Source organism: Podarcis gaigeae (assembly GCF_964106915.1).
Source record: "Podarcis gaigeae genome assembly, chromosome: 17".
Classification (NCBI taxonomy): Eukaryota; Metazoa; Chordata; class Lepidosauria; order Squamata; family Lacertidae; genus Podarcis; species Podarcis gaigeae.
In genome coordinates this window covers 10044446-10057799 of record NC_139694.1, presented here as the reverse complement: position 1 = coordinate 10057799, position 13354 = coordinate 10044446, and the positions used below count along the sequence as shown (strand labels likewise).

Sequence of the window (13354 nt, the reverse complement as noted above, 5' to 3'; positions counted from 1 at the left end):
GAAAGTTAGGGGCTGCTTAGAGACAGAGCAGTGTGCAGCCGACTTACTTCACAGATACGGCACACTTGTATATTTTTTATGTTTTTAAAAGCTGATGCAACCAACTTGTATTACAAGACAGTAGGCCTGGTATAATAATATTTATCATTGATACAGTGTGGTTTATGTCTGCTTTATATACATGGTCAACAACCCTTCAAGATAAGCCAGAATTATTATCCCCACAAGGAAGGAAAGGAGGGCTGAGACGAAAAACAGTCTTTTCCAAGCCTCACAGTTCTAGTGAGTTCTTGGCTAAAGTCGGAGTTGAACCATGGGCTCCCCAGCTAACATCCTTACTTATGACACTAAGACAACTCTATTCCATGTGTCATAAAGGTAAAAGTAAAGGACCCCTGGACGGTTAAGTCCAGTCAAAGGCAACGGTGGGGTTGCAGCGCTCATCTTGCTTTCAGGCCAAGGGAGCCGGCGTTTGTCCACAGACAGCTTTCCGGGTCATGTGGCCAGCATGACTAAATTGCTTCTGGTGCAACGGGACATCGTGATGGAAACCAGAGTGCATAGAAACGCCGTTTACCTCCCCACTACTTGCACTGGTATACTTCTGAACTGCTAGGTTGGCAGGAGCTAGGACACAGCAACAGGAGCTCACCCTGTCACGGGGATTCGAACCACCGACCTTCTGATCGGCAAGCCCAAGAGGCTCAGTGGTTTAGACCACAGCGCCACCCATGTCCCTCCCTTCATGTGTCATATAGCGGATATGAATTGTAAAGTGGGCAGTCATTCATGGGAGTGTTTTCAACACATTCCCATGATGAAAAACCATAAAAATATTAGCTTTGGTCACCCACATACAGAGCCTCAACTGGCATATGAATGGCCTTGTCTTTTCTTTTACCTGGGTGGCATTCGGTTTTCATTCAGTTGCACTTGTGATCCACAATTGTCAGGAAATGGTGCACCGCCATGATAGCTAAAAAGAACTCCTCAGCTGAACTTTTTTGTCCTAGGAGCGAATACAGTATGATCTCATTTTCCCTGTTGTGTGTATCATTTGAAGAGTTTTTAATAAAATCACCATTAGATTTGTCTCTTTTTGGAGGTGTTCCCTGCGGGTGTACATCTGGTTTAAGCTAAGAACACATAATGGCTGTCTATCATTCCCACATTCTGTTGGGTAAGTTTTCCTTTCGTGTCCATGCTTTCCATCCAAAATGTGTTTCTGGAGAACAATAGGCTCACTTGTCCTGTTAATGTAACATCAGGTTGCACACAAATCCATTTGGTGCCTTTGAGACAGGATACATCCAGGCAGAATTGCCACTGAAGTTATCCCAAAGGAAAACATTGAGGTGAACCTCAGTGGCACAGCATCTCTTCAAATATTAGATAAGCCACCTTGAATCAGAATTGTAGAATTGGAAGGGACCGCAAAAGTAATCTAATCCAACCCCTCAATGCAGGAATCTTCACACCAATGTGGGGCTCATAAACCTGAGATTAAGTCTCATTCTCTACCGAAGGAGCTGTCCCTCAGGGCTTGCTATTGTTTGGACTTTCCACAGCAACAGCAATACCTTTGCATGCATAGTATTGTGGTCATGTGATGTTTTGGTGCCTGAAGCAAACCACCAAATGGTGCCTCCCCCACCAAAAATGAAGTGAATATCTAAATCAGGAAAAAGGGAGAAATAAAAGATCTACATTGGGATCTGCTGCCCCTGTGGACTTTTCCACCTGAGGCCGTCACCTCATCTGTGGGCTGAGAGAGAACAGAAAGGACTGAGGGATTAAGAAAAACAGAAACAATTTCGAAAGAGGGGTTAGATTTAAATCGAAAATTATGTCAGCCAGTTGCCAGCTGATTATGCCCAACTCCACTCTTGAGTCAGCTGCCGTTTGGTGACTGGTTCTTCCATTGCATCATCAACTTGTGACTGATGGGCCTCCATAATTTTCAACTTTCTCAAGTGGGCCCTGTGGTTTGAGAAACCCCTGCTCCAGACTGTAGTGCTCTTCTGCTAGCAAGGAGCAGGTTAGCAGGCTGTGAAGTGTGCACGGCTTCATGGAAATGTGTGCATGATTGCTCCACAAGGAAGAGTGTCTGGCTTTTTCCTGGTACTCATCTCATAGTGTTCCTGATGTGCAGATATAGTACCAGGCAGGGAATGTGGGGCTTTCCCATTATCTGGGTCAAAACATCATAATCTACACCGGCCTTCCCCAACCTGGTGCTTTCAGATGTTTTGAAATACAATTCCCATGAGCCCTATCCAGGCCAGGAAAGGTTGATTATCTCAGATAATAGTTTTCAAACTGTTCCGGGGAACTCCAAGCTCAGGAATTGAGCATGTGCCGTGTAGCTCAGTTCTGAGAAGACAAAAGGCTTTTTTTGCTGGCCAGTAAGAAGTCAGAAAGTTTCAAAGCCACTGATCTACAGTGTTGAATCACTTCCCTAATGCACAGTTCTTTTCGCAAGTTTAGATCCTGGGTTGGGGTAATATTTCAGTGATCCTTCACCCAGTTGTCAAGATTTCAACAACACAGCTGTAATTTCACAAGAACTTTCTCCGCTTTTATTCTGTGCTCCTAATCCCCAGGTGTTTTCCTTAAATCACACAGAGACACTCTGCCTCGGCTGTCGTCTGGGAAGGTGACTGACCTAGCGGCAGATCCATTCCCTCTTTGTCCATATAGCACAGAAGTCAAGGGTGTAAACTAAAACCGGTACCTGCCAGGCAACCTGAGTAGTAGGAAGAACACATAGTTTATATCTTTACAGAGCTCATAAATAGTTATGTACATGCCATGTGATTTAGGGATGGGCCTAATGCCCCACCCTGTCGAGGGAGGTGTCACTGAAGGCTTTCTACAAGATAAAAGAGAGAGAGATCTTCGCCCCAGTAAGAAAAAGAAGCTGGAGACGCAGATTGGCACACACCCCTTACTCACACTTTGCAATACGCCACTCATTTCCTCAGCTGCCTTCCTGCTCTTTTAAAGAGGCCCAGCTGGGAGGGCAAAAGAGGAAAGAAAAACGTTCTCAGGTGGATAAAGGAGACAATACTATTTGGGGGGAAAGATCGTGAAATCTAAGAAGGGGTAGCTCTCTGTTTCTACACTCGCAACTTCCTCCTTGGATGTTTCGATGTGCCCTTAAAGGGTGAAGGCGGGAAGCTGCTGGCGTTTCTTCTCTTGCTGGGAGCCCTGGCAAAGGTGCTTGCAATCAGTTACCTGGGGATGACCACAGAAGGGGAGACCTCATGGCTGAGGCTGGTCCAGAGCATCCAAGTTTGGTGAGTGACCAGGGCTGGTGAGGGGCTGCTGCTGTCAGAGACTTGTGTGAGTGTTGCTTGTGAAAGTAGCCGAGGTGCGTACATGCACGCGACAAAGTAAAATGAAAAATACTGAGAGCATCGGTCACATGTGTGTTTCTGTTTAGCAGCAGAATCCTTTTACAAAGCTTTCAATGACCTGAGTGTAGTTCCTTCTGTCCTGTGCAAGAAGTCAGCTGGTGCTCAGACATTGCAATCACATTTATATTTACTCGGGAGTAAGCTGTGCTCAGTGTGGTTTACTCTCTACTAAGCCTGTTTAGGTCTGCAGCCTGAATTATGAACAAATTTGATTGGTAGATAGGGAGGAAAAAAGCACAAACCCACTAAACTAACTACTCCTGTAAAGTTGAGTCAGCATTTCCAAACTACTGTTGCCACTTTTTTCTTCCGTCATCATTATTACAATACTTCTTAAGCTTTTTTTTTTAATATACAGATTTAGCAGCACCTCAAAGCATGAGCCTGTGAGCTGTCATTGATAATATATGCATGTTTCATCGTTACATTGCAGCAATAACCATGAATCATAAATGCAATGTATCTTAAAGGTTAATCAAGAAATTGGTGTTAAGTTTTGAATAAGATTTAAAACAGTTTTCCGTGATTTAAGAGTAAAGATGAGCTATATTTTTAATTAGTGAAGATTTGGCTCTCTATGTGTAAATAGATTCATTTATAATATATACATATTTACAATTTAATGTGCCTTTCTTTAAGGCACACGGGTGGCACTGTGGTCTAAACCACAGAGCTTAGGGCTTGCCGATCAGAAGGTCGGTGGTTCGAATCCCCGTGACAGGGTGAGCTCCTGTTGCTGTGTCCTAGCTCCTGCCAACCTAGCAGTTCAGAAGTATACCAGTAAAAATTGATATGCCCAGTATGATATGCCCAGTATACCAGTAAAAATTGATATGCCCAGTAAAAATTGATATGCCCAGTAAAAATCTCCGGAATTTCCATCTGTATGTACATAGGGGGGTCAATGTTTCTGGCTGTTGGTGGTTCGAGCCTACCCTGGGACGTCATTACAGGGGGGTTGGACAAGGTGACCCTCCCCCGGGATACCTTCCAACTCTGCAATTCTATGATTATAGCTCCCCTCCATCCTTCAGAATCTAGGGTTGTATCCCTGTTTATTGTCTATGGCAGTGTGCTGTTGGAACACACGAAAGCATATATATATATATATATATATATATATATATATATATGCATATGCTAGATAAATGTATCTAGTAAATGGCATCCGTCCTGTTGAACGCCCTCCCACCAGATGTCAAAAAGAAAAACAACTACAGTAGTACCTCAGGTTACATACGCTTCAGGTTACAGACTCTGCTAACCCAGAAATAGTGCTTCAGGTTAAGAACTTTGCTTCAGGATGTGAACAGAAATCGTCCTCTGGCGGTGCGGCAGCAGCGGGAGGCCCCATTAGCTAAAGTGGTGCTTCAGGTTAAGAACAGTTTCAGGTTAAGTATGGACCTCCGGAACGAATTAAGTACTTAACCTGAGGTACCAATGTACCAGACTTTTAGAAGACATCTGAAGGCAGCCCTGTTTAGGGAAGCTTTTAATGTTTAATAGGTTGTTGTTTTTTAATATTCTGTTGGAAGCCGCCCAGAGTGGCTGGGGAAACCCAGCCAGATGAGCAGGGTATAAATAAATTTTTTATTATTATTATTATTATTATTATTATTATTATTATTATTATTATTATTACGCTGGTTCGTAAAGGTGTGATACCAGGAAAGGGTACTGCAGCTGAGAGACAGATAATTTTTTCAGACAACTCCTGCCACCCCTCCCCACCCTTTCTTCCTTTTCTTATTCACTTCCTTTTCTTCCTCTGTCCTTTGTTTGGGTTTTTGCAAGCACCTTCCGTCTCTGACTTTGCAGAGTGGAATTTTCCTGCGCTGCTGCTAGGCTCAGGCACACACAGAGCTTCGGTGGTTGTTGTTTTTAAAGGCATGGGAAACGAGAGTCCAGTAAGAAAGCTATTATTAGTGCAAAACAGAGGCCAATAGCAGAACTTCCTCCATCTGGGATTTCCCTGTAGCCTGAAAGGAGCAATGTCCATGAGTGGCACAGCCTGCCTCATGATGACCATGCATGCTTGCACGAAAGCAGCTGTTTAAAAGGGCTTGTGTTGCTGTCAGACATCAAAGGGAACAACATGACTGTGCTGTGAACATGCAAGTGAAGCCAAAGTTAGAGAGCCATTTATTTCACCTGGGGAGCAAAGGATGCAGTTAAATCAGACTGGGTGAGCCTCTCTGCTTTTTTATCAGCAGTGGGTATAAGTAAACTATTATGATTATTATTTAAAAGGTAAAGGGACCCCTGACCATTAGGTCCAGTCGTGACTGACTCTGGGGTTGCGGCGCTCATCTCGCTTCATTGGCCAAGGGAGCCGGCGTACAGCTTCCGGGTCATGTGGCCAGCATGACTAAGCCGCTTCTGGTGAACCAGAGCAGCGCACGGAAACGCCGTTTACTTTCCCGCCGGAGCGGTACCTATTTATCTACTTGCACTTTGACGTGCTTTCGAACTGCGAGGTTGGCAGGAGCAGGGACCGAACAACGGGAGCTCGAACCGCCGACCTTCTGGTCGGCAAGCCCTAAGCTCTGCGTTTTAACCCACAGCGCCACCCGCGTCCCTCTATGATTATTATTTACTGCACTGGAATTTTTTTCACCTGTTTACCTTTTTTATTGCCTGGTTCACAGACCCCCTGAAGCCCATTCACAGACCCCCTAGGGTCTCCTGGTTTCATTTCTCTTGGGTAAAGCAGCATAGGAGACTTACAACGTCGTCTTCATGTTTTTTATTTACAATTTAAATGTACAGACAGAACATATGGGAAGCAAGGGGATTCCTGCGGTGCGCAGCAGAACCAATGATCTTGTGCCAGATTCCCAGAGCGAAAACTGCACCCCACTGTGATTTCATCTTTAGTCAACCCACAGCTTTGTCAGCTTTCTACCTGGCTCTGCCTGCATTAGCTTTCACACTTGCCCATCCCACTAGCCCAAAGGTGCTGCTTTTCAAAGGAGCAGAGAGATTCCAGGCTGTGAAGAGCGAGCTTCCCCAGCCATTGAGAAAACATAAACTTATCTTCCCCATTGGCAAGTCCAATTAGCTATTTTGGATGGATGGATAGAAAAGAGGGACAAATGATGTTGGGAAGTCTCACACAATGTGATCGTTGTGTGGGATTTGTTCTGAATGTGTGGGTGGCATTCAACTAAGAGCCATTGAAATTAATGAACATACTGAGATAGGTCCATTAATTTCAACGAGTCTACTCCAAGTAAAGCTTAGTTGAATACCACCCTATGTTTTTCTGTGTAGCTGCTTGACTCCATTTGTCCTGGCAGCACATTCCTTTTGTGCGATGCATATTGCATATTAGGTATGTCCTCGTGGCTAAGTGTGATATTATACCTTTTGAGAGACGCAAAAAGCTATGTTGAAATGCTATTGTTGCCCATTGCTTATTTCTTGTGTCTGCCTAGGGTCAGTTTAGCGTGCCTTTGTTGCACTTCAGGTTCCACAAGGAAAGCTGGAATTAGTTCTCTGAAGTGCAACCAGTGCTGCATTTGGTCTTTTGTCTGCATCTTAGCATGACTATCAAGGATATCTGCTAGGATCAGTAGTTTTCAGCCTTATCAGAACACTTTTAACTCAATCATGCATGCAGGGGCTAATAAAATGCTTAAAAAACCCCAACAGTCTATTTGTGTGGTGGTAGTGCTGTTTTTGCAACCCACCTGAGATTAGGCCAGGGGTTGGCAAGGTTTACCTCACCTGGGCCGGTTCAGTTCAGCGGAGATCCCTCAGTGGGCTGGATTGTGTGCGCGCATGAGCGCGCCTGCCCACAATTTCCGGCGTCTGTGTCTGTGCAGATGTGATTTCCACCTCCGTGGAAGCGAGTCCCCGCGCCGCGCTGCACCAGTTTAGCGCAGCGCAGGGGGACTCGCAGCTTCGTTCAGGGGCGGCTTGTGGGCCAGTTAAACGACCCCCGTGGGCCACTTGTGGCCCGTGGGCCTTAGGTTGCCTACCCCTGGATTAGGCCATGACCTGGCTTGGGTTGCCAACCCACCAGTTGAAGACCAGTGTACAAGAGGGCACTTCCAATTCCTAGTGTTGGCAGCAATTTTGGATCATTTTTTAGCTTTAAAATTATATATTAGAATATAGAATATATTTGCTTATCTAGATATCCACAGGAGCACTCATGTAGCCCCTTAAAGTAACAGCACAATTTTATTCAAGGGTATCTATTTTCACTCAACTGTGACCTAACATTTTTCATCTTCTCTCTCTCTCTCTCTCTCTCTCTCTCTCTCTCTCTCTCTTTCTCTCTCTCTGTCATCTATCTATCTATCATCTATCTATATCTATCTATCTATCTATCTATCTATCTATCTATCTATCTATCTATCTATCATCTATATCTATCTATCTATCTATCTATCTATCTATCTATCTATCTATCTATCTATCTATCTATCATCATCTATCTATCTATCTATCATCTATCTATCTATCTATCTATCTATCTAATCATATATCTATATATCTATCTATCTATATCATCTCTTCCTTTGAGAATCCACTAGGGCAAGAGGGGCGGGGGGAACCTTTGGCCTTTCAGATGTTGCTAAACTACAACTCCCATCAGCCCAAGCAAGTATGGCCAATGGCCAAGGATTATGGTAGTTGGAGTTTGGTATCATCTGGCAAGCCAAAGCTTCTCCACAGTTGCTCAAGTGCGAAGTCTAAGGAAGAGCAAGCTCTCCGCTCATCCTCCTTATTCCAGGAATGAGGGATGTCTTTCAGCTCAAGGGCGGAAGCCACATGCTAGTGGCAGGTGGAGCAACAGAGACCACATTCCAGCCATGAAAAAGTCAGCTGTTTCCACAACCAGAGGCCCACACACGCTTCTCCATCCATCCAGTAAGAGGAATTATCTCAGTCCCAGTAGGCAAAAGTAGTCGAGGAGGGTTGGTATGGCTTGGGGTGGGAGGGTATAGCTTGGGGAGTCCCAGGGGCCAGATACAGAGGGCCACATTTGAGCCCCAGGCCAAAGGTTCCCTACCCCTGCCCTAATCCTTCATTATGTTGTATATTTATCCTGGATTAGGGCTAGCGCTTCAGTAGCTCTAAGCAGTTACTTCATTGGAATGATTGCCTGTATATATTTGCACTCATGTCATCAGGTACTTGGCTTGCACATGGCATGTCATTTGAGACCCTTGCTTGCCGTGTGCTTGAGTCGCATGTGCCCGTGTCTCTTCATCAGCATCACTGCCTTTCATCTCTTTGACAGATGCCCATTCTTGCTGCTGCCCAGCTTTCTGCCATTGACTGCCACTCTTACCATTCCCTCTGCCATGTTATCTGCGTCACACTGGAAGAGCCTCCGTCAAACGTTAATGGTGCTGTTCACCGCCACGCTTCTCATTGGAATAACGATGCTGGCCCTCTCCACTGACATCAACCCTGTTGGATTTTTCTTCATTGCAGTGGGGGGTCTGTGTTTGCTTGGCTACCTCATTAGTTTGGCAGCGGAGTTCTACCTGAAGCAACGCAATCCAGCGGAAGAAAATAATCCAGGTTCGCGGAGGCAAAGTCAGGCTGGGTAAGCAGCTGCATCTACTTTCCTCTCGTTTGCCTATGCTGACCCTTTACCTCTAAAGGGTCTATACAAAGAGCAGGTTGTGGTAGATCAGGCTTCCTCACCCTCGGCCCTCCAGGTGTTTTGAGACTACAATTCCCATCTTCCCTGACCACTGGTCCTGCTAGCTAGGGATCATGGGAGTTGTAGGCCAAAAACATCTGGAGGGCCGAGGTTGAGGTAGCCTGTGGTAGATCACGAAGAGAGCATGGCCAGATCAGACCATGGATCTGTTTGTCCTGCATGCTGATGATAATATTGTTTATACCCCACCCATCTGGCTGGGTTTCCCCAGCCACTCTGGGCAGGTTCCAGCAAAATATAAAAACACAATGAAACTTCAAACATTAAAAACTTCCTGATGCAGGGCTGCCTTCAGATGTCTTCTAAAAGTTGTGTAGTTCCTTATATCCTTGACATCTGATGGGAGGACATTCCAAGAAGGCCCTCTGCCTGGTTTCCTGTAACCTCACTACTTGCCGTGAGAGAAATGGCAAAAGACCCTTGGAGCTGGACCTCAGCGTCTGGGCTGAACGATGGGGGTTTAGGGCTTTAAAAGTCATAACCAACACTCCAAGTGGCCAACCAATAATTCTGGGGAGCTTACAAGCTGATCATGAAGGCAACAGCCCATTCTGAGGTATATTAGCTCTCAGCTGTTTAGCTACAATGGCTCGAGATTCTACCTAACTGTAGTGGCAAATAGCTTGTAACTGATATATTCTCCATTGACTTAGGCCTAAAGTCTTAAAAACTCCCCTGAGCTACCAGTTACCACCTCCTCTTGGGTCAGTGAATCAAATAATGCATTATATGAAATATTCCCAGTGGAGGACTGCAGGATCATATTAACAAAACTGCTTGTGGCTGGTTGTTAAAAGCAATGAAAACCATGAGTTGGCATTGCATTTGAACCAGCCTCAAGAAAGCCAGGGGCAAGAGTGAAAGGATTTGTTACTTGGGGGGTGGGATTCTATCTGGAAACACCCTAAAAGTCTATCAAATTCTACAGTAGGTTTAATAGTCACTCCTTCTCTGCAGCAAACTTTGGGAACTATCGCTCCAGTGAAAGGAGTAGGAGTCCCCTAACAGCTCTCAGCTCTCTTAGCAAGATACAGTTCCCGGAATTCTTTTGGGAGAAGCCCTCACTGTTTAATAATAATACTAATTTTATTATTTATACCACACACATCTGGTATCATAGTGTTTTAAAACAGGTGAGGCCTGTGATTGTGGGGGCCAGAATGCACTTGATGATCCCATTGCTTGAATATGGTAGATATTATTGTTTGCTGAGAGGACAGAGAACCCTACTTTGTGGAAAGTATGGAGCTATTATAATGATTTGTGTTTTTAACTACTTCCCCTCTCTTTTACCAGCATAGACAATGAGGCCTATGAGGCACCGGCATATGAGGAGGTGGTGACTACTGGCTACTTATCAGGACCAACCATCTGGACCATCACCTCCAGTCCAGGGACAACCCCAGTGGAGCCCCCTCCGTACAGCGTGGTCATTGAGCCTCCTGCCCACGGAGAGACTGTGGTTGAGGCGTTCAGTGTTTCGGTGGCACCAGGCCCACGGCGTGCCTCGGAGGCAGATCTACAGTCCCGGTTCCGCCTCAGGTTGCTCATGCCCCCCAAACTGCAGCGATTTGTCTCGGATACCCATGAACTCAAAGGTGTTGAAGAGCGGACAGAACGTCCAGAGCCCCTCACGCCCCCTCCTGCTTATGAGAACGCGACTGTGGAGGGGGTCCTTGAAGAAGAATTTCAGCCCTCCAGGCTATGAGAACGGTGCACCGTGGACATTTCTCCTTCAGACTTTCTTCAGTGCCTGTCCTGTTGCAATCCATACGATATGAGAAACATGGCCTGTGTGCAAGATGTTAGCTGCTGTATCCGCTTTTTAAGAACTCTCCTGAGAAATGTGCACATACAGGTCTGAGTTTCTCATGGGAAATACAAATATACAGTATATGAAAAAACGAACTTGTGTTTTCTGATGTTTCTAGAATGTTCTTGGACTTACAGTGTAGGCTGCTTGGAAGCTGGCTTTAAAGAAGGCTGCACTGATTGGTGTAATGATTGCTGATCCATTTTTTTTTTTTATAACCACATCTGAAACCAAATAACCTGAGAGGGCAAATCTGGGATCAAAACTACGAACCACATCTTAATGATTTCCAAAACCTGTTTAAAAGCTTTGAGTCTGAGAGTTAGCAAACTGAGATTAATAAAGAATTCAGCTTCTGAAAATAGCACTCAATCAATCCATATTTCTTTATTGTGGAACAAACTGCATATTATGTGCAGAACAGTGAATTTGTAAATATGTAAAATCATAAACATTGATTGTGTACAATTGAACAACGTTACATTTGCAATTGCTTCCTGCCCTTTTAAGAAACATGCTAGCTGATTTACCAAGGAATGCTGTAATGAAAGAATTTCTGAAATAATGTGATCACAGAAAATCTCTCTGTAAATCTATTGCAGGCAGGATACCAACTGATGGAAGTGATCTGTTGACCAAGTCTTTTCCTCAACATTGCAAGCAGTATAACTTTAAGAAACTTGAAAACAGGACAATCTGTTTAACAACTGTGTTTGTTGACCAACATATCATGTATGCTACTGGGTGTCAAAAACAGATGACAGGCCAAGGGACAGGAGAGTATGGAAGCCTGGAGATGGAATGGAAAATGGGTAAAGATGAGCATATTGCTGTATTTAGTCATCTGAAACTGGGTCCAGAATGGACAGACATAGGGCCGACCCAATCCAAAGGCAAACTGAGACTATTCTGCCAGGTTACAAGGTGTGGGTGAATCCACTTCCAGATGTGGAAGCAAATTCCATTGATATCCAAGGGATTTACTGTTGATTTTGATCATCTTTTAAATGTTTTTAACTCTCTGTTTTTATCAATAATTTCAATATTTTATATTATATTTTTGTACACTGCTTAGAGATTTTCTTACGATAAGTGGTATGTAAATTATATTAAATAAAGGATATTTTGTTCTACCAGCTTCACTCTGGCACTTTTAACAGCTGATTGACATGCAGAAATTAAACAGATGATGTTTTGCCCAGTAACAGATGGTAGCACCTATCTTTAGAATTAGGCATTAGAATCCTCTGCACAATTTCACACATTAAAATCAGTTGACTGCAGCCCTCTGTCTACTTAATCTGAGAGCAAGCCTCGCTGAACTCAAATCAGATTTACTGCTGAACAGGCAAGAATGGGTTTGCGCTGCAAATTTATCTATGGCTATAAGAAGAAAGAGGAGAATTGCTGGTAACTGAGAAACAGACAGGCAAGTCTCTTTAAACTAAAGAGAAATCTCCAAATGAGTGAAATCTAATGAATATGCACATGTGAAATATGAGGAGACATTGGGTGCATTGGGCTTTGGTTATTCTTTGAAGGGTTCTACCACCCTATTTGCCCAATCTGATCTCCATCCCACTCCACCATTGCATCAGGCAACCTTAGAATGAGCACCATATAGGAGTTCCATCCCAATTGCAATATTCAGCTTTGTTGAAAGGTGCCCCTTCAGTTAAAGGGTCTCATGCTGCTCTAGGAGTCTTTTACTGCAACAAAGCAAGGGAAATTCTGGTTGTATTGGAGCTTCCACAGTGGAGTCCTATCTCTTCTCAGTCTCCTCTATTCCAGACTAAACACATCCAGCTCCCTCACCTTTTCCTCGTAAGGTTTGGTTTCCAGACCCTTGATCATCTTGGTTGCCCTCCTCTGTACACGTTTCAGCTTGTCAATATCCTTCTTAAACTGAGGCACCCAGAACTGCACCCAGTTTTCTAGGTGTGGTATGACCAAGGCAGAATAGAGTACAATGGTACCTCTGGTTGCGAACGGGATCCGTTCTGGAGGCCCGTTCGCAACCTGAAGCGCTGTATCTGCGCAGGTGTGCAGCGCGATTTGGCGCTTCTGCGCATGCGTGAAGCGCGATTTAGCATGCGCAAGCGGCGAAACCCGGAAGTAACCCTTTCTGGTACTTCTGGGTCTCAACCTGAAAAGACGTAACCTGAAGCGTCCGTAACATGAGGTATGACTGTAGTACTATGGCTTCGCTTGATCTGGACACTATACTTCTGTTGATGCAGCCTAGATTAGCATTCACTTTTTTTTGCTGCTTCATCACACTGTTGACTCATGTTAAGCAGAAGTCTTATGCTAGCAGGATCTTACCAGAGGAAGTCAAATAAGTGTAGGGAGGGGAGAAAGCAAATCATTGGAAGATTCTCCTGTTCCCCCAAGGCTTGCTCATCCCTCCTAACTGGTCTGGGGTCCCACTGATTC

At 44.6% G+C, this 13354-nt stretch overlaps 1 protein-coding gene across 2 annotated transcripts; it reads left to right on the top strand.

The window, feature by feature from the left end:
- Positions 1–2531: 2531 nt before the first annotated feature.
- Positions 2532–12054, top strand: TMEM139 (transmembrane protein 139). Of its 2 annotated transcripts, none has more exons than XM_083719866.1 (3): positions 2532–3299; positions 8674–8985; positions 10402–12054. In XM_083719866.1, the coding sequence occupies exons 2-3, from the start codon at positions 8738–8740 to the stop codon at positions 10811–10813; spliced, it is 660 nt and encodes a 219-aa protein (XP_083575992.1). In that variant the 5' UTR covers positions 2532–3299; positions 8674–8737; the 3' UTR covers positions 10814–12054. The 2 variants fall into 2 exon arrangements, with proteins under 2 accessions (XP_083575992.1, XP_083575991.1); XM_083719865.1 differs by lacking the exon at positions 2532–3299 and adding an exon at positions 5084–5604.
- Positions 12055–13354: the final 1300 nt, after the last annotated feature.